At 37.1% G+C, this 20579-nt stretch overlaps 1 protein-coding gene across 2 annotated transcripts in view; it reads left to right on the forward strand.

Annotated features, from left to right (window-relative positions):
* Positions 1–20579, forward strand: part of SKIC3 (SKI3 subunit of superkiller complex) — a 46493-nt gene that overhangs the window by 14489 nt on the left and 11425 nt on the right. For both annotated transcript variants that reach the window (XM_079331349.1, XM_079331350.1), the window contains exons 12-34: positions 118–204; positions 293–396; positions 508–634; positions 1775–1954; positions 2369–2493; positions 2966–3219; positions 6111–6213; positions 6917–7093; positions 7947–8091; positions 8255–8333; positions 8449–8510; positions 8632–8688; positions 9763–9831; positions 10728–10802; positions 11419–11560; positions 12775–12868; positions 13464–13541; positions 14908–15032; positions 16652–16775; positions 18193–18411; positions 19196–19268; positions 19993–20046; positions 20153–20264. In XM_079331349.1, coding sequence (XP_079187475.1) covers positions 118–204; positions 293–396; positions 508–634; positions 1775–1954; positions 2369–2493; positions 2966–3219; positions 6111–6213; positions 6917–7093; positions 7947–8091; positions 8255–8333; positions 8449–8510; positions 8632–8688; positions 9763–9831; positions 10728–10802; positions 11419–11560; positions 12775–12868; positions 13464–13541; positions 14908–15032; positions 16652–16775; positions 18193–18411; positions 19196–19268; positions 19993–20046; positions 20153–20264 — 2665 coding nt within the window. The remainder of the gene's footprint in view (positions 1–117; positions 205–292; positions 397–507; positions 635–1774; positions 1955–2368; positions 2494–2965; positions 3220–6110; positions 6214–6916; positions 7094–7946; positions 8092–8254; positions 8334–8448; positions 8511–8631; positions 8689–9762; positions 9832–10727; positions 10803–11418; positions 11561–12774; positions 12869–13463; positions 13542–14907; positions 15033–16651; positions 16776–18192; positions 18412–19195; positions 19269–19992; positions 20047–20152; positions 20265–20579) is intronic.

Consider the following 20579-nt stretch of genomic DNA (forward strand, 5'->3'; position numbering starts at 1 on the left):
AAAACCACTAAATGCTTTCTTGTATTTATCTTCATGCAGTCTACCTGCTTTTGTCAACTTGGACTTCTTAATGTGGGGAGAGATTAATTTAATTGTGTTTATTTCTTGGTTTTCTAGATTGTAGATGGAAGCAATGATCCAGTGGTTTCAGCTCTCAGGGGTCAGGCTTATCTAAACAAAGGTTTAGTGGACCAAGCTTCAAAGGTTAGTGCTTTTTGTCATTTCTGTGACCTAAGTGCAATTCTTGGTTTCATAGGTGAAGTAACTAGGGAAAAATGGCATTCTTTTGCAGATTTCACAGGAGCTTCTGTTGTCCCACCCTGATCTGGCTGAGGCCCATGCTCTAGAGGGTTTCATCCATTATTCCCAAAAGAACTATGAGCTGGCAGAGAAAAGGTACACTTTTGTTTTCTTTCCTCTAACAGGGAGGTGTTTATGAGAGAGTAGAATACACTGTTTTGCAGCTTTTGAGAATTGTCTGACCTGATCTGTGTTCATTTTATTTAGTTTTCTAAATGCTATTGAAAGGAAAGCTGGAACTGCAGAGTATCATCAGTACCTGGGGCTCACATACTGGTTCATGAGTGATGAGACAAAAAAAGACAAAGGAAAAGCACTCTCTCAGTTCTTGAAGGTAAAGACTGCTTTAACTGTTGATGTAGAATTAGTGTTTTCCTACATCAGAAGCCAAATACGGAAAATACACTGAGTGGAATGAGAGACTTGAATATACTCCTTGTTACAATGTGTGAGCCTTCAGAGCCTGCAAACTAGGTTCTGCTGTGCAAAAAGGCATTGCAGGGAGCAGTGCAGTTACCTTGGATCTCCCTGCTTTTTCTTCCTCTTTCCAACGAGTTCTTTAGGCCTTTGAATTGGCAAAATTTAGTGGTGATTCCCTCAATATTCTCTCCTTGGGGTTTGGGAAGTGGAAGCCTCTAGATATGCAGCATATATCTTTGAGGACCTTTTGAAATAGGGAGGGCAGAATTAAAATTGAAAAAACACCAAGGAAAAAAGGTTGAGAATGGTGTTAGGGTTTCACTGTCTGTCCAAGGATGTGAGTTGGTAAAGCCCCATAATTGATATGCTTTTCATTTTTCTCTGAACATAGATCATAACATGAATTCAAAATATTTAGTTTAACATCTGTATTAGTAACTTGGAAGTATACAAAACAAAGCTCTAGGCACTATAAACTCACCATGTAACTTGATTATATGTATCAGGAACTCAAATCACTGCCTAATGTTTGCACTTTGATAACAGCAGACTATAGTGACAGATGTAGTTGAACTGTTCTTGCATTTTATGCAATCTTTCTTACTATTGACAAAGCTGTTTCCTGCTCCTTGCAGTCTGTGAATTTCTTAACTATAAGCAAAGCTGCCAAGTGCATCTAAGAAGGAACTAAAACTTTTGAAGTTACTGGAGTTAATTGTAGTGTAATACGGTAAGAGTATGAACATAATGACTGAAACAGAGTAGAACATGAAAATTATGAGATGTTGTAAATATTTACTTTCTCCTAGCATAGCTGTTCTAGTACTTTGTGTACAAAATGCCCTGTGTCATGAGATTTGTAGCAGATTTTCCAGATATTTAAAGCTCAGGTAATCTGTGCAATTTTAAAATAAAATTTGACAGCTGAGATATATCACAGAAGGGGCTTAAAATAAATGATAAGCAGAGGCTGAACAAGTAGCTATCACTGAACCTGTCTAGAAGTATAATCCTTCAGAATGCCATCTGATGTTGTATTCATATTTCCTTATAGGCTGCAAAATTGGACAGCTACTTGGGAAGTGCCTTTTGTTATCTAGGTAACTACTACAGAGACATTGCTGGAGACAAAAGTAGAGCTCGTGGTTGCTATAAAAAGGCTTTTGAACTGGATGAGATGGATGAAGAATCTGGAACAGCAGCTGTCAACTTAAGTGTGGAACTTGGAGACATGGTATTGTACATTCAGAATGTCAGATTACTGCTGTTTTGTTGTTCTTCTATTAATCCTTCTCTTTCAGGAAACTTCAAGTTCCTCTGTATTTAAGGTCAGAAAACAAATGTTCTGTCATTGCCTAGCAGCTTTTGTAGTTGGACTTGCTTCAATTTTGTGTTCCAATTCCAAGTTAAATTTATCTGGGGAGGAGGCTGAGAGAACCAAGCTTGACATTAGAGTCATCACGTGTGATACAAATGAAAGATTTTTCTCAGTAGGGAGCATAAAGAGAATGTTGGAAGTTTTCTTTATTTAGCTTGCATAACTTTTTTCCATCCTCCACCTTGCTGCTTTTAGGAAAGCATAAAAAGTCATAAGAATATTTTTTTTAATGTTTTTTGTTTGCTAACTTAACATTTGGTGCTTTGCTAGGACACTGCTCTGTCAATCCTGAATGAAGTAACTGAAAAAGCAAGACCTGGTACAGCCAAATGGGCCTGGCTTCATCGTGGACTTTACTACTTGAGAACTGGTCAGCCGTCACAAGCAGTGTCTGAGTAAGACAACTGGTGGTTGGTTTAAATCCTTTTCTACAAATCCCACTGAAGAGATCTTTGCTCATAGCAAGTTTTCAAAATAAATGAGATGATTATATAGCTTGTACTTAAAAATGAGAAGTGCGTCTGAGTGAGCTGTGTCTCTCTTCAATTCTCTTCAGTTCTAAAAGTGACAGAATGTAGTCCTGTTAACATAGCAGTGTTTTGTACTGACAAGCCTGGTGGCAGGCACAGACAAGCTGCTACAGTACTCAATAACCAGGGTAAGATAAAATTCCTAAAATTGTGTAATGCCCTCTGAAGATGAAGAAGCTACTGTGCTTTGTTTGAAAGTTATGTGTAATTGTGCATTTGTGTCCTGAAGAGTATATAATGCAAAATTAGTGTCCTGAGCATATACAATGAAAGAAAAGAATTTATTTTAAATTGTACCATATTTAATTTAAATACATGTATGTCTTGATATGTTCAGTTTGCAGGCAGCTCTCAGGGCTGATCCAAAAGATTCCAACTGCTGGGAGTCTCTAGGAGAGGCTTACTTGAACAGAGGTAGCTACTCAACAGCTCTGAAATCCTTCAGGAAAGCAAGTGAGCTGAACCCAGGGCTCGTGTACAGCATTTACAGAGCTGCAGCACTTGAGCAGATTCTAGGCAAATATGAAAATGCTATAGCTACCTATCAACAAATTTTAAAGAAGACAGAAAACTATGTGCCTGCACTAAAAGGTAGTATGTCTGAATTTGAAAATGTTTGCTTTTCCTCCCTTTACACTCTAATGTTTCAGTCTCTTGGAGGGTTTTTTGGTGTATTGAGCTTTTCTTGTGTGAAGGGATAGAGCTGTATTTTAGATCGAGCCATGAGGTCCCCACATGAAACAGTTTGTAGTAGCATAAATACCTGAAAAACTCTAAAATCATGAAGAATGTGAATGATTATTTCTCTTTCAAGTAAGTATGAAAGATAATTAATCTTGTGTGGCTACCAGGTCAAGTGAGTAGGAAAATTGATGATGCATAGTGGAAGCCAACTGACAGTGCTGCAGTTTTAACTAAGCAGTAAAACACTTCCTCAGCAATGAAATCAGACTGCCATTTCAAAGAGGTGGACTTATACTGATTTTCTTCTGGTCCTGACAATGCATTCCTCAATTCTTCTGTTAGTCTAGTTATTCAGACCTGTCTGAGCTTCTTCAATTAGTGCAAAAATAGCACTAAATCCCAAGAGGTCTCACAAGTGTTACAGGTGGCAGGAGTAGAGATCCTCAGGATGTAGGTAGGAGTAGAGAGAAGTGGGGTAATTGGAACTTCCTCATCGTGATGGAACTGTGATTCTAAAGTTATATAATGCAGGGAGTATATAAAATTCTGGTAAAAAGATTAATAATTGCCTATTTTAAGGAGGTGCTGTTTGCTGCTGGTTTTAATTTTTAAATTTTTTTTCATTGTATTTAAGACCTTTTGGTTTTTAGATTAATCTAAACTGATTCTTGTGAGACTTAATTCAGAATTGTTGGGTAATTGTTGCAACAGTAGGTTTTTCATCTGCAAAAGTTACAGTGTGGTTGACACCTCTGCCTCCTCCTGTGTAACTCAATTGATTATTTTCCAGGCTAAAGTGACATGGCAAAAGCTCCATAATGGAGTTGGAGAGTGTTGTATTTAGGCAGTTTTACTAGTTGTTGGGCAAGAAGGCAAGGGCTGACTGCAGCAGCAGTTTGCAAAGGTGCTGTATAGAGCTGTGCACATGCTTATGCCTTTTTCAGTGTCTGTAGGTAACAGTTGGCAGTGTTACTAGCATTAAAACACTTTAAAAGTACTTAAGTACACAGTATCAAGATTCTTCCCCATATTTTCTTTATATTTACTGTTTTCTTGTATCTCTCCAGTCTTCTTTCATAATTGCTCACATTGTAATCTCTGATTTGTTAGCTCTAAATCCTTTTAAGTCTCCAAACAGCCTTCACTTTCTTAGAGACATATTATGATGTATGGTCTAATATTCTAATTTTTGTGGACCTTGAAACTCTCTGAAGTTCTTTGACTCTCCATCAATGTTCATGTTGTACTGTTGTGATCGATTTAAACAGTTTCTGAGTTGAGTTACTGGAAGCGTGATCTCTAGTAACTGAGAGAAGAGCTACTGGTGTTACTTCACTGTGCCTTTTCAATGTGTTTTGATTTTGTGCTACAGAGTATTTATCCTGCTTCTGTTCTAGCATATCTTATGTGTAATTTTGGGGGAAAAAATCAATTTTGTTTTTTGATTATGGAGCATCTTGACATCTGATAAGCTCATGATCTTGGAGTCCTGGGAGACCCCAGATAGAGACTGTTGCAAAACACTGTTTTGGGATAGGTGAAGGATTACAATAGCATGAGGAGGGTAGCTTCAGAACTGTCAAAATAATGCTGAGAATGAGTGGTACTCATATCCAGTGACTTCCTGCCAAACAGAATCACTGCTGGTGCCAGCAAATGTATAAACCAAGCAGTTACTATTTCCAAAATGTTAGAAATTGTGACATATGATGCAGTTCCTTTTTAATAGTGGGAGTTATTTCCAGTTTTGGTGGGTTGACCTTGTCTGGGCATCAGCTGCCCACCAAGCTGCTCTGTCATTCCCCTTGTCTGCAAGATGTGAATAGAAGCCAAAATGAGATTGAAGGAACTCATAGGCCAAGATAAATGCAGTTTAATAAAGCAAATGCAAAGGCCCCATGCAGAAGCCAAGGAAAACAAAACTTATTCTCTACTCCCTATCAGCAGGCGACATCCAGCCACTTCTCATGAAGTAGGACTTCAGTCTGCCTAGTCATTGCTCCAGAAAACAAATGTGATAACAAATGCCTCCCCCACCTCTTCCACATTTCTCTCAGCTTTTTTGGCTCAACAGATATGATCTGGTATGGAATATCCCTCTTGTCAGTTAAGGTCAGCTGTGTGTCCTTTCAGGATTTTGACTACCCCCAGCCTACTGCTGTGAATTTTGGAAAGACTGACTTGATGGTGTTCCAAGCACTGTTCATCAGCAGCCAAAACACTGGTGTCTTATCAGCAGCTTTCCAGCTACCAGTACATAGCACAGCACTATGAGGGTTGCTGTAGGGCAAGTTAACTCCATCTCAGCCAGACCCAATACACCATATGAAGTAAATTCTTATTTGTATAAGATTAAATAACGTTGTCTTTAGGTATTCTTCATTGAAGACATTCCCTTTTGCCTGCCCTGAAATCTTTTATTCTTTTTGTTTCTCAGGATTGATTTTTGACATATGCAACTGAAAGTTGGTGTATTTGTTGAAGATGTAATAATGCAGATTTCTCAGGAGGGGTTTACTTACCATTTGAAGACAAACCCAAAACTTAAATGCTATTCTTTTAATAATTAATTAGGTTTATTTTAATAGCCAGATTATTCCACAGTTCCACTTCACAAGATAGATTAAAAGCGAAATCTCTATTGTGAGCATTGTGGGTCTTTGTTACTACATATACAGGGCATAAAATTTTGCATAAGGCAGAATGGTGACCAGGCTTCCAGGCTGCTTTCCCTCTATTCTTTTCAGCATATCATAAAAGTATTTCTTTTCACAGAGGATATTTTCTCTTACTTTCAGGACTTGGTGAGTGTTATCTCATGCTGACTAGATCAGCCCTTGATAACTATTTGGATAGGAAGGCTCTGGATTACATAGAGCAGGCCCTTGCATATTTTACAAGGTTGGTACTAAATATTCACTTACTTAATTTCTGTTGGGATTGTGGGTTAACAGGCAGAAAAAGAAGAGTTAAACTGAATCAATAGGACTAAGGCTCTAATCTAGAAATCAGAATGTGTTTATTAAAAGTGGTTTGAATAACAGATTCTAAATATAGGCTACTTAAATTAATGGCAATTACAGAGTTTTGGTTTTTTTCTTTTCAAATATAGAGTCATTTGATTCTAAAATAGTGTGAAATGACACAAAAGTTCTCTTGTGTAGTCCTCCTGATAGATGGATCTGGGAGGAGTGTATTCCTACCAAAAATAATGGATAAGAGGAAAGGAATTCCTTCCTTTGCTCAGTCTTTTTGTTTTGCATTTCATGCAAGATGTCCTAAATCAAACCTGTTAGAGGAGAGAGTCCATCAAGTTTCTGCAGATGAGTAGTGTCTTGTAATCCAAGACATTGTAATGCAAGAGTGCATGTAGTCAGCTGACATGTTGGGGTGTCTTTGTTTTGTTGGTTTTTATTGTTCATTTTTTAAAAATTTGGGTCTTTTTAGCTCCAGAGCTTGAATAGGAACAAACTGGATTAAATCAAACAGCTTATTGATAAATTGCATTTGAGGTTGTGCCACTCTTCAAAGTGGCACTTCTTTTTTGGAAAATGATGTTGAAGTGTCTGAGTGGGTGTTGTGTGTGTTTTCTTTATAACTGTAGGGCAGTAAAGCACCGTCCTGATGTATCTTGCCTTTGGAAACTCTTAGGAGATACCTGTACTAGTGTGCATGTTATTTCACCAACCAAAGTAAATGTTCAAGTACCAGGATCCCTTCTGAGTAAAAGTGCAACCAAACAAATACTGAAGAAAAATGAGCTTCTCATACTGGGAGGAAGGTAATATTCTTTTATTGTCAAGAGCTTTTCTGCTGTTTAAAACTCCATAGAGTCTCGAGGATTCTAGACTTCTTCATTTGTAGAAAATTGAAGACATGCTGATCTGTTGATACCTGCATATTGGGTAAATAGGTTCTCATGCTTCTTCCAGGTTACTCTGCTCATTTCAGGGTATGTTTTCTGTATTGCCACAGTGCCATCAGCACTGATTCTTCTCCTTTCTGTCTCCAGGTGCATGACTACACTCTCCCTGTTATTCCATAAATCACACCTGTTTAAATGCAGTGGTTGCAGTATTTGCTAACTAATTCCTAATTCTCTGAGGGCAGCTGAAGTCCACGATAATACTTTGTTTTCTGTCTGTGCCTCTTTCTTGTAAAAAATGTCATAAATTCATTGTTCTGTGATTCTGAGCTTTTCTTAGCTGGATCTGTAAGCCAAGAAATGTAGCTGCTTGGTGAATCTCTACCATGACCTGTAAAGTTAAATACTTCATAGGGGAAGCCTGATGAACTGTAAAAATGACTGATGTTTGTTTTAAGTAAAAGCATGCATAATGAACTGACAGCTTTGATTTAATGCACACCTACATAACCACACCTGTGATTTCATAAGTGGTGAACACTACAGATTGCCTTTAGACCAGGATGATTCTGATTCAGACACAATAAGCATTTGAATGAAAATGTATTAGCAGTAGTTGTTTTTTTGCTTTCAGTTCTTGTCTGATTTTGTTTGTATTTATGCATGTTAATTGGTTTAGGTTTTTAAGCACTCTTTTGAATGCTTTTTCAGTTTTCTGCTCTTCGTGTCGAGGCTTGGAATAACAACTCTATGATTCATCTTTCTGTAGGTGTTATGGCAGAGCTTTAAAGCTGATGCCTTTGCCTAGCATATGGTGTGATCTTGGAATAAATTATTATCGGCAAGCGGAGCACCTCACAGCAGTGGGTGCCAGCATGAATGAGATCAGTGAACTGCTGGAGAAGTCTTTACAGGTATTGCCTGTACTTCTTGGTACATTCTTTAAATTTATGTCCATGCTTCTCTCTGCATACTCTCTCTGCCCACAATAAAACCTACATCTCTGAATAAATAAGTGCATAAAGTCTTAATTTTGGCTCTCCTAATCATTATAACCCATATTTCATTTTCTTCCAGTGTCTCAAAAAAGCTGTGAGACTTGACAGCAAGAATCATCTGTTTTGGAATGCCCTTGGTGTAGTTGCTTGTTGTAGTGGTAAGTCTTCAGTAATAGCCCTATATCTCCAACATCCTAAATTAGAGGGCAGCTTGACTAATGGTGTTTTGAAATTCAGTTATATCTAGGTCTCATTTTTCCTTTCTCTCCCCAGCTATTGGGAATTATGCTCTTGCTCAACATTCTTTCATCAAGTCTGTTCAAGCTGAGCGAATTGTAAGTGCTGTAGGCAGCTGCCATCTGTTTCAAGTGGGCATTTAAGACATTTCCCCTGATGCACTGCTATTTCTGAGGAGTGTAATAATATATTTGTTTTAACTTTATTCATTCTGTTTAGAATGTTGTTGCCTGGACCAACTTGGGAGTTTTGTATCTGACAACTGGAAACATTGAGGTAATCTATTTCCCATCCTCAAGTAAAATTTTCCTTTCTGTTTTTTTAGGGTGTATATGGGGATGGGAATGTCCCTTTCAAATGATCTTTCAAATTCAAAAAAGATACATTCTTCAAAAGAAATTATATTGGCACTTGAATGCAGATAAATTAAAAATTTGTTCTGGCGGGGCTAAGGTTAAGTGAATTGTGAACTGCTGAATTGGCAAAGTTACTTTCCAGCAGCTGGAATGAGAACTTACTGGAAGGACATAGAAGTGGTTAGTCAAGCTAGGGTATGCCAGGTTTGGCCAAAAACTTACTTGTAGGTCATGGTCTGAACTCTCAGTGTTTGAGTTCCCATAGATACCTACTTTCTGCTCATCAGCAGATGTATGATTTACTCTAATCTTCAGATTCTCTGGAGAAAAATTAGAATACTTATTAAGTGAAGCCTGGAGCTTTCATGCAATTGAAGTACATCCCATTCTAGTTGCTGGTTGGGATTACAGAAATTTTGTTTGATTGGAAATGTGATGGTCAGAATTATTTTTAAGAAAAATAATTTGATGGTACAGACTGCTTACTGCTAATACTAAGACTTGGTTTATCTTGTGCCACATTGAGGGAGATACTCTAAAGCATGTGTAGTCCATAGGGAGATGACTTGTGGGTGATAATCAGTTTTATCCTTTTGAAAATATATTTATATTATAAAAAAAGTGGATTTTCAAAACTGGGTACTCCAAGAGTCAATTGTTTGGGTACTCCAAGAGTCTTGTCCGAGAATTTTTTCAAGGGTTTCAAGGGTTGGTTTAGCTTCTGAATTCTCAAGCTGGGAAGGAAGTACATTTAGAGGATAGGGAAACTTCAATATTGTGAAGTATTCTGATTTTTTTTTGTTTTTTCTTTTTCTTTAAGAAAACTGGTTTCTCTCTCTGGGAAATGCATTGTCTGTGTGGTACAGAAGTAGTGACCTAATTTGGTCCATTAAATCTCTACAAATACTACTTCATGCTAATACCTGTGTGTACTTAAAAGTGCTCTGTTACCATGCCAGGTAGTTCAACAACAGTGTTATCTTTGGTTCTACAGCAAGCTCATGAAGCCTTCAAGATAGCCCAGTCTGTGGACCCTTCTTACCTGTTGTGTTGGATTGGACAGGTATGAGGAAAAATCATAAAACTGCGTACAAAAACCAGTTGTTGAAGAACTTGAACTTCAGTGTATTAGGTGACACTTATTCATGCTCCTAAAAGTTGTGTTTAAAGTAAAGGGAGCTTCTACTTTCTTTGTTTCTATAGTGGTAATACAGTGAAAGCTACTGTGTTCATCAGATACACTCCTGTTTTTCTGGCTGATATTGTGTGTTCTCTAACAAACTATTAACCAAACAATTACTGTGCTCTGAGGCTTTTTATAGACAACTGTCAACAAAGCAAAGTCTTTATAAGGTGATAGTTATTTCAGTTTTAGCTACACCTCTACTTCATTATGTTGCACCACCCAACTCTCATCTCAGTCCCCCTTTCTGATGCCACTGTTAGAATAAGTAAGCTCCTAATGTACCTGGGACACTTCTCATTTTCTTGGAAGTCCCTTCCTCCCCAGCCTCTGAGAGCTGATGTGTTCCTTCTGATATATAGGCCATCTGTGAATAATTGAGATACTTGTGACTTTTACAATCATTATAGGTAAATTTGGTAATCCTATGCTGCTCACCTGCTACCGATACCGAATTGAAAACTGGATTCTCCGAAAGAACTAGCACCATCACATTGAAATTCAGCTCCTGTCAGACATTGTTATAAATTGTTCTAACACACACAAGTCTTTGTCCTGAAGAATGTAGAGTAGAAGCCAACAAGTTTAAATTACTGATAAAGTGGAGACTGCTTGTGTAGATTTTGGTTTTAAAACCAATCTTGCTTGGAGACTATGAGAAGAAAGTGTCTTCGTGTTGAACGTTTAAGATATGTCTGGCATGATATGTGCTAAGATTTTTGTCAATGTGATAATTTTCACAGTACACAACTACAGCAACTCATGCTTTTCTCTAGGCTCTTATTGCAGAGACCGTGGGCAGCTATGATACCATGGATCTCTTCAGGCACACGACTGAACTCAGTATGCATGTAAGTGTAACAGTTGTATTGTTCTAAAGTTTTTGTATATCCAGCGTCTCTACTTAGGAGATTTTTTTTATTTTTAAATACGTGTGTCTTGAATAGTGAAACTGCTACAGTCATGTTTCAGATGAGATTGTATGGCTTCCATGTTGTTGTTGATTACTTAACTCTGGGCATTGTATAGCAGGCAGTTGCTTTACCAAATTCTTTAGTCCCAAGCATTCAAGAAATCAGCTCTGTAAGTCATGAAGAAACATTCTCCATGTTCCACAGAACTGTACACAGATCAAAAGCATAAAATATTTCTGGAGAGAGCAAGGATATTGCCAGGACCCTGAATTCTGTAAGAGTGGGGGACTTATTCTTTCATAGCTTTTTTTTTTTTTTTTTTTTTGGGCTACAGTGATGCAGCACATTATATGAAAATGTAAGAATTTGCTTTGCTCAGACAGCGAGTTAAAAGTGTGTGTGGAGTTACATTCTTCTGCTTAACATTGATGCAGATTTTTAGCCAAAACTCTGTCCTAAAACATAGAGTTATTGCTATGATATGTAATTATTTTGCTGTATTTTGAGCAGGTTTAATGATTTCTATTTTGGGGTTGTCTGTTTGTTTCTTGAGACTGAGGGAGCAAAAGGCTACGCCCACTGGGTATGTTCAACACTCCAGGATAAAACCAACAGAAACACTGAACTGTATCTGTACAACATTGTTCAAATGAATGCTATACCAGCAGCCCAAGTGGTCTTGAGCAAATATATAGGTAGGTAATTTAAATACCTCTCTAACCTGTCATGCCTAACATGCATTCAGAGCTAACAGATACACCTGTACTGGTTCTGGACAAAAGAGGTCTGGCTAAGGTGAAGAGAGGCTTTTTAGCTGTAAAGTAACTGAACAGGGTAAGCAGACCAATGACTAATTTTTATGATCACGTGATGAAATGGATATGGGTTCTGTCTGCCTGCTCCTTCCAGCTGTTTCAAAGACCACCAAAAATAAGGACCAGAGTCTTGTCATGCTTCTCACAGGGTGTTTGCTCTCAGACTCCCTTTGCATGTGTTGGTATGCACAAGTGAAGATAAATGCCAGATCCTCTGCCTCTGTGGTGTGATGCTTGGCAGAAGATTGTTCCTGTGTGCTATGTAACTCTATATTCTCCAGCATATGATTTTTGTTAACCTTCAGCAGATGATGGACTCTGGTTTTGTGCACAGTTCCAAGCCAGCTTCTCCACTTGATAAGTCTAGCCTAGACAGAGCAAATGCAGATTTTAATTAGTCTGCAAGTATTCCTGTAAATAAGTAATTTGAGTAATCTGTTGTTGACTTTTAAGAGCTAGAAAATACATCTCACTATAAATGAGACGAATGTGAGATAGTGTTTCTTTGTGCTTTGTTCTTAAGGGGACTTTGGAGAGCCTTCCTTCTGAGTCTGAAAAAAGGTTACTAGTCTGAGATGAGTTGACAGCTGACAAATCTGTGCTTTAGCATTTAATTAAAAATGGCAAAATGGCTAATCTTGGAAGGGACCATAATGGGTAATATGGTTTTACCTCCCTCCTCAAGCAGAGCTATGCTACAGCACATTGTGCAAAATTGTTTTAGAGTGTAAAAATAAAATGTAAGATTCTACTAGTATTTTGCTACAGTCAATGCAAGGTGAATACTCTCCCATTTTATTACAAAAAAAAAATCTGCCTGCTGAAAAACTTAAAATATATTGAATGCACTGTGATTAATGTCACAATATAATATTTTAAACTATTTTGAGCCAACCTGATGTCATGTTTTGGGTCATCTAGCTCTTCTGTATTTGCCTGCATGCTTGTCAAAATTATTCTAGTGAGCAACTGACAGAAGCATTTGGCAAAGTGCTCAGTGCATGTACTGTAGCTTCAATGTAGCAATGTTTTTGTAGTGCTTTTTCACAGCTTACTGATCTTGTTTTCCTACATTGTCAATTCTGATTTTCTAGAAAGAAATCCAGATGATGCTTCTGCTTTCACAATGTTTGGGTTTTTGAATGAATATCTGCATCTAAAACAGCAGGCAGCCTATGCCTATGAGAGGTAAACTGCACACCCTTGGAAAGCTTAGAGAAGCCGTTTGACCTCTTTTCCATGCCTCAGCTGAAAAACTTAAGAGTTTTTCTTTTCCTTAGATAAACTTTACTTTCTTCAGTTCAACAGTACATTTAAACTAAGTGTATTGTAGGTGTGGGTGTGCGGATGACCCTATACCAAATTTGGACAGGCAGAACACAGAACTGGGAAAGTAAAAATGTCCTAAGACTTGTATGTCTTACCAGGACATGAACTAATTCCTTATGTGGGATTTAAATGAAATTGAAGGAGAAGGCAAGCTTGATTTTAGCTTTATTCTCTATCACATTCTAATTAATGGAGGTGGTTGGCCTTTGGGTTTGTTTTGGGTTTTTTTTTTTTTCTTCTCTCTTCTTTTCAAAAAGGGGAAGATGGCAAATGAAACAGTATTTAGTGAGCATGTTTGATGATGCATTAAAACAATAAAATAGGCTTTGTTTGTGTTTAATTAGAATAGAAAAAATTTTGTATAAAACAGTTGTCCATTTTGCTCTGAGAACTTTTCTCAAAATATACATTTTGTAGTCAGATGATAAGTAATATTCATCATGGTTACTTTTAGGGCAGCTTCACTGCTGAAAAACTCAGAGGATACTGAGCAATACAATACAGCAATGCAAAACTATGGCAGATCACTGTGGTAAGTGTTGACTTTCTGAGCCCTTAACTTCAGCTTTGAAGGTAGTGAATGCAGTGGAACAAAATACAGTGATGCTTAAGGTGAAAGATGGTTGCTGAAAATAATCTCCTTTTTTAAACATTAAATTAAACATTAAACATTAATTTACAAATTAATTTAAACATTAAGCATTAATAAGCATAATTAATTAAATGTTATTCCTAACTGTAGACAGGCTTGAGTGAACTTATTTGCTTCAGAAATGGATCATGTAGTAAGAAGAAAAGATATTGCAAGGAATTGCTGTATGTCTTCACAGACTGTAACATATCAGCAATTCCCTTATCCTTTGCTTGGTACTAATGTAGTCTACATAATGTAGCTGTTATACTGTCACCACAATAAATTGTGGGGGTTTCTTTTGGTTTTTGTTTTTTTTGTTTTGTTTTGTTTTTTACAATCTTGACCCTTGAGCTTAGTCTGAATAAAACTGCTGCTTCAGGGTTTGTTCAAAATGCCTTCTACCTACCTTTTGAATTTGTATTGACTTCACAACCTGAAGCATGTGAGGTTGGGACAATGTGTACATATGTGTGGTCTTTCTGTTGATGAACCCCTCTGCTGTAGTCCTACTCACAAATCCAAGTTCCCTTCATGATGCCCTTCTGATTCTGAGGGAATGCAGGACACAAGAATGTAGACTTTCAGATTTCTCTTTGATGTGAGATAGCTCAAGGTCAACTAATTAAATATTTGTTAGCTCTCTAGGGTAAATCTCATATATTCTTAAATTTCTGTACATGACACTGAAACTTCTAACCTGTGACAAAGTGTTAATTCATTAACTTCAAGGAAGATTTTGGAAGCAGTTCTTTAGACTCCTTAAGTCTCACATCCAAGCTGTATGTGTGTTACTTCATGTGTGCAACTTACACAAGATTAAATCTCTAGTAATTTATATAGTTCTAATAAACACAATTCTGTATTATTCTTTCCATAGTGGTCTGAGAACAAGAGAGCTGTAATCTCTCTGTGTGTGCATTTTCCTGTCTGTGTGCGTGATTTACTTTTTTGCAAAAATTTGATTTGCTTTTTTCATGTTTCTCCTTTTCTGTTGTCTCCCCCTGCACTTTGATGACCATTAAGTCATTTGCCCTATATACAGCTGTCATGCAGATGTGGAGGACTTTTTCCTATCAATTGTTCTTCATGCAACAGATAGTTGGAGAGAGTAACTGCTGTGACAGGGAAAGAGTGGGGAATATTGCACATTCTTGTCCTAATATTGCTCTTTTCTAGGTGTCTGCTTAAAACTATTGTGGAATAGAGGACATCATAGCAGATGCTGCTGCATCCTTCATAGCAATGACTGAGTTTTTTTTCACAGTGCTCTTGGACTGTGTGATAAGGCCATTGAAGTTTACACATCAATACCCCTAACTGAGTTTGATGGCATTGTGGGTCTAGCATTAGCTTACTTCAAGAAAGGACTCTTAGAAGAAAGTATCAAAGGTAAAATTCAGAGCTTTATGGGACACTTCTCTTGCGTTTAATCTTAATAAAATTTGTTTGTCTAACCAACCTAGCTGACATTCAGTATTCTGCTCTTTCACTCCTAAATGCATAAGTATGAACACAACTGTTTTAATACTTTGAGTACCATGTGCAGTTTTGGGCACCACAATAAAAAAGACATTGAGCTGTTAGAGAGCATCCAGAAGAGGGCCATGAAGATGGTGAAGGGTCTGGAGGGGAAGCCTTATGAGGAGCAGCTGAGGTCACTTGATTTGTTTGGCCTGGAGAAGAGGAGGGTAAGAGGAGAGCTCATTATGGTGTTCATCCTCAGGGAGAACTGAAGGCACAAGTACTGGTCTCTTCACTCTCATGATGACTGACAGGACTCCAGGAAATGGCCTGAACTTGAGTCAGGGGAGGTTTAGGTTGACTATCAGGAAATGATTTTTCTCCCAGAGGGTGGTTGAGTACTGGAACTGGCTCCCCAGAGAAGTCATCACAGCAATGTGATGTTCAAGAAGCTTTTGGGCAATGGTCTCAGGCACATGATGTGGTTCTTCAAGTGTCCTGCACAGTTGTTCTTCATAATGTTGGTGGGTCCTTTCCAACTCAGTCTATTCTATAATTCTGTGAAAATTGTTAGGCTACTAGTAGTATGCAAGTATCAAATGTTTCATTCTTGCCCATTAAGCTGTTTTTCTCTGAGCCTCCCTTGTTCTCAAATGAAATTATTTTCCTGGAACAATGAGTTGCAGTCTAGAGAGGACTGAGAGGTGATGTCATCAGTATGAATGTCTCAAAGGCAGATGTTCGAGTGGATGAGGCTAGCCCCTTTGCAGTGGTGCCCATCAACAGGGCAAGGCATAATAGATATCTTCTAAAACAGAAAAGTTTCACACAAGGAAGAACTTTTTCGCATTGAGGATGGCTCTGGAGCAGGCTATACAGTGAGGTTGTGGAGTTTCTCCCCTTTAATGATATTCAAAACCCACCTGCCAAGGTCCTGTGTCACCTGTAAGTGGCCTTGCAGTGGCAGAGGGCTTGATCTCCAGAGGTCCCTTCCAACCCTAATTATTCTGTCATTCTATCATAGGAAATTAATGTGTTTTTCAAAGCACTTTAGCTTTAGTGGTAAATATAGTTGTACTGTCATGTTCTGCACTTCTGAGATGTGCAACTTCATAAATAGGTATATGCAATGATCAGTGTAGAAGTGTAAGTGATCACAAAGTAACAGTCTGCTCAGTGTTTCAAATCATTTATATTTCATTTGGAATGAGTGTACCCATCAGAGCTACTGTTTCATAAATTAACTATCACAGGGAAGTATTTATATCATGTTCTTGCAGGCTTTTTCTGAACATCCCAGTGCTGTTTTTCATTTTTGTTTCTACTTGCTGCAGGCCCTAAACAGTCAACCTGGTGTTTCTAAACATAGTTTCTTACAAAATCTTAATCAGGGTTTTTTTTGGTGCTCTGCTTATGATTTGAGGTGGGAAAATACAGTGAACCTGAACCTAAAGTGCCTCTCTGCTCTAATATCTTGCTATCCTAAAGGCTTTACCAAGGTTGTGTTTTTTCTTCTACCTCAATTCTGACTTTTGAATTTTTACCAGCCTATGAAAAAGCCTTGACTGTTGCTGAGTCTGAAAAAGATAAAGCACATGTCCTGACTGCCTTGGCAATAATAGAATATAAACTGAACAAAGTGGATGCTGCAAAGACACTGCTGTTTAAATGGTGAGTGGAGGCAATAATCAGATTGTGATATTTTATTGTACTGTTGAATTCTCAAATTTCCATTTTGTGGGAATTCAGGTGAGTATTCTCTTTGTGTGTTGCAACATAAGAGTGGAAATAGAGGCAGTGTACTTATTCATGTGATAAGTCTGGTTTTGTTTTATGATCTTTCACATTCTTGAAGCACTATTGAGTGGAAAGATTGAACAATGTGAGTGTCCAACATCATTGAAATTTTAAAAACTATATTTTAAAATAATATTACTTTGTAGTTGTCTTAAGCCTCAGCAATGTTTTTGCTCTTCAACTGTAAGTACGCTGAATGACTAATGAAAATCATTTCAGTTTAAAGAGCCTAAATAGTTTAATTTCAGTTTAAATAGTTTAAATAGACATCTCTGAAATAATTGTGCTTCCAGCAATGTAAACCAGGACAATCCTGAAGCTTTCCCATGAAAAGAAACTGATCTCTATTAGTTGTGTGTGCAATGAAGTGCTGAATGGCTGTTATTTTTCAGATCTGTGGAGGCATCATTGTTTGCCTCCTAGTAGCTACAGATTAAGAGTTACCATCTCACCTTTCAGGGGCAACCCTCTGTCAGTAGAGAACTCTAGTAGTGGCAGTACAGGACCCATTTTACCAGCAGGCTCAAATAGTGAAGGTTCACTACCTAATGCACTCTGAATCCCAAGTAGTTGATGATTAATTGGCTAGGAAACTGATATTTCCTACATCTTACAAATCACTTCAGACTTCTATTTTTGTCATAAACAGGAACAATGAGAGTTTCTAATGATGTTATTTGTTTGTATTTAAAAAAAAAAAAGTTAGTGAATGGCTTAGGAAAGAAACATCACTGTGAATATGTCTAGATCTGAATTTGAAACATAGTGCTGCAAACGTACATGAAGGATTTTACTAATAGGAACAAACATCATGCATTCTGATCCAATAGACAGATGTCTCTCTTGACTGGAATTTGTGCTAGATGACTTAAGTACTTGAGTAGGACCTTGAATATGAAGCCACCTTTTTCATTTCTCATAACCAGCTTAGCACAGAGATTTTTAACAGTGAGTATGTCTGGATAACTTGTATGATAGAGCATCTTTTCCTACTGGTTCTGCTGGCTGTTCAAGTTTGGTTAGCAGCTTTTATTGTTTCTTGCTAGGGACTGAAAACAAAACTGATTCAGAGCCTTACATTCTTGTCTTTTTTTGAAAGTAATCATTAAGAGCTTGATTAGGTGCTTGCAGTCACCTGGTTTTCAAGGATATAGATCTAGCCTGATCCCACAGAGAGTGTTAATTTTATATACATAAGAGCAAGAGGACTCAGAAGTAACAAGAGCTCTCATGTTAACAGTAAGTTTAGTTTCTAAAACACTTGTCTCTTTCCTTCTCTCCAATTCAACAGCTCCCTAAAGGAACCTAGTCCAGAAAGTCTGAAGGCTTTGTGCACACTGGGATTGGTACAGCAGGATGCAACACTTGCAACAGCAGCCCTAAAAGAATTACTGAAGCATGAAAAAGGGGATGATGGGATTGATGAGAGGTGTCTTCTTGCATCTGCTGTTTATGCATTACAAGGTAGAAATATGGCAATCCAGAGGGAAGTTTCCAAAGCAATACACAGGTATATAGTTTGTCTTTGCTTTAAATTTCCTTGTAAATGTATTGTTTTGATTGCATTGAAGAGTAAGCAAACCTGCTTATTTGAATGATTATTCTAAAAAATTTTTTTAAAAAATTAATTTTTAAAGGTGAAGTCTTCACCTTTAGCTAGCAAGTTTGCTTTCATATTTATGGAATCAAATAGCAGAAGTTTCATAGCTTGTTCAGTGTTTTCTGATTTTGGTTGGGTGGCTTTTTTGATAGGTTGGTCAGTTTACTCTTATTTGAAAGCATTTTTCATCCTGTATAGCATAACCTTTTAGCCTGGAAAAGTACTCTGGGTTTTTATTTAATATTTAACAGCCTTTAAAGCTGTTCATTCCATTAGCTAAGTGCCTGTGTTTTAATTTGATTTGATTAGCCTTAGCATTCTGAGCCTTTCAGGAAGGCACACATCATAGTCTCTCCAAGTGTTTTTCGAAACTGTTTTCATGCAATTGTTCTTTTCCAACTACAACTGAATTTCCTTGTTCTTCATACTATGAAGACAAGACCTTAGCCCTGAAGTTTTTCTGCTCATGAATATTGATATGCAAGCTTTTATTTCTTTAGCTAGCAGTTACTTATCTTTAGCAGCAATTTCAAAATTTTGTTGTTTGTTTTTACCCATGTCTATCCTTTAAGACATTGCTTTGTTTTCTTATTAGAAAAAAATCTATTTGATATTTATAGCAAGTGCTTACTGAGTCCTGGAAGACCAGGTGCATATCTAAACCAGACAGTCTAATACCCTTTTATTTCCCTAGTTATCCTGGTAATCCTGCCCTTTGGTCTCTTATGTCTCGACTAGTTCCACTTTATGCATCACAAAAGCCAAAAGTAAGTGTATTGCCAAAGGTAAGTGTAATACATGTGTGCTGTTTACATTTCAAGTAGTCTGTTATTTCTTAACTGAAAGAAACCCCACCTTTCAGCGTGTGGACATTCCCCAGTTAGTATGAAAACTCAAGGCTTACATACAAAGCAGTGCAGAGCCACATACTGAATTAATATACCATTATTTGCATCTTCCATGAGGTAACGGTCCTTGAACTTAGAGGAAAGATCTGCTAGAATCTTGCCAACAGAATTATCTTAACAATAAAAGGCAGTACTATGTATAATTTCTTTTGTTACGTTTTCTAGAGATGTGTTTATGTAAATAAATATTTATTTTGATTTTCCTGTGTTTAATTTGATTAATGTAGTCACCTTCACTTTTCACAGTAGTCAGTGTTTCCTTCCCACTTTCCTTTTTATTAGGTTTCCTCCAATTAAATGCTCCTTTTCTTAATTTATGCTAATTATATGAACAGAAATAGCCTCTGAAAACAAGCCCTTTTCAAAATGGGGCTAAAACTGGAAACCAGTCATTATGGATAAACTCTAGACTGAAATGTCTTGCTAATTTTTTGTAAAAAGATCATGGTGTAAGCAAGGACATTGCCATGTTGTGCAAATTTAGTGCTTGTGAATAACAAAGATAAAAAGATTTTGGCATTATATTTTGCATAAAATTAATTAGCCATGTAATTAAATCAATTGTTTTCTTTTAATCTTGCAGGGAGGAGCTGTGGCAGGAAGTGTTGCACATGCACTTGATGTAAACTGTGGAAAGGTTTGCCTTTCTTAAAATTCAGATTTTGTAATTCCATAAATACTCCTAAAATGAATTATGTCTGATCACTTACAGTGTTAAGTAACTCTTATGTTCTGTTTTATAGGAAGTCCTGCTGAATATTGCAGTTAATCAGTTGGTAGCAGGATGTCACATGTTAGAAGATAAGAAAAACAATCCTCTGAAAAATATTCAGAAGGCCATCCATGTCTGTCCAGGTTACTCTTGTTCTCAAACACATTAGTGATTGTTTTTGTCTTCTTATCTATCAGAAGTGAAAATTATTGGATTAAAATAAGATCTGCTTTTGTTGGGTTGTTTAGGGTTATCCATGTATCTTTTAGGGAAAATTCTTAGAGTGGAAATGGTCACTGTTGTTCCAAATGTAGTGGAATAGAAATTAAGCCAGGCAATAAGTAAAATATTGCTGGGTTTTAAGACTTGTTCTAAACTATGAGCAATTTCTTAATCTCTCAATATGCAAAGACTTAACTATTATTTAGTATACTAGACAAAATTGAAAAACATATGTT

This window comes from Erithacus rubecula (genome assembly GCF_903797595.1).
Source record: "Erithacus rubecula genome assembly, contig: SUPER_Z_unloc_3, whole genome shotgun sequence".
Taxonomy (NCBI): Eukaryota; Metazoa; Chordata; class Aves; order Passeriformes; family Muscicapidae; genus Erithacus; species Erithacus rubecula.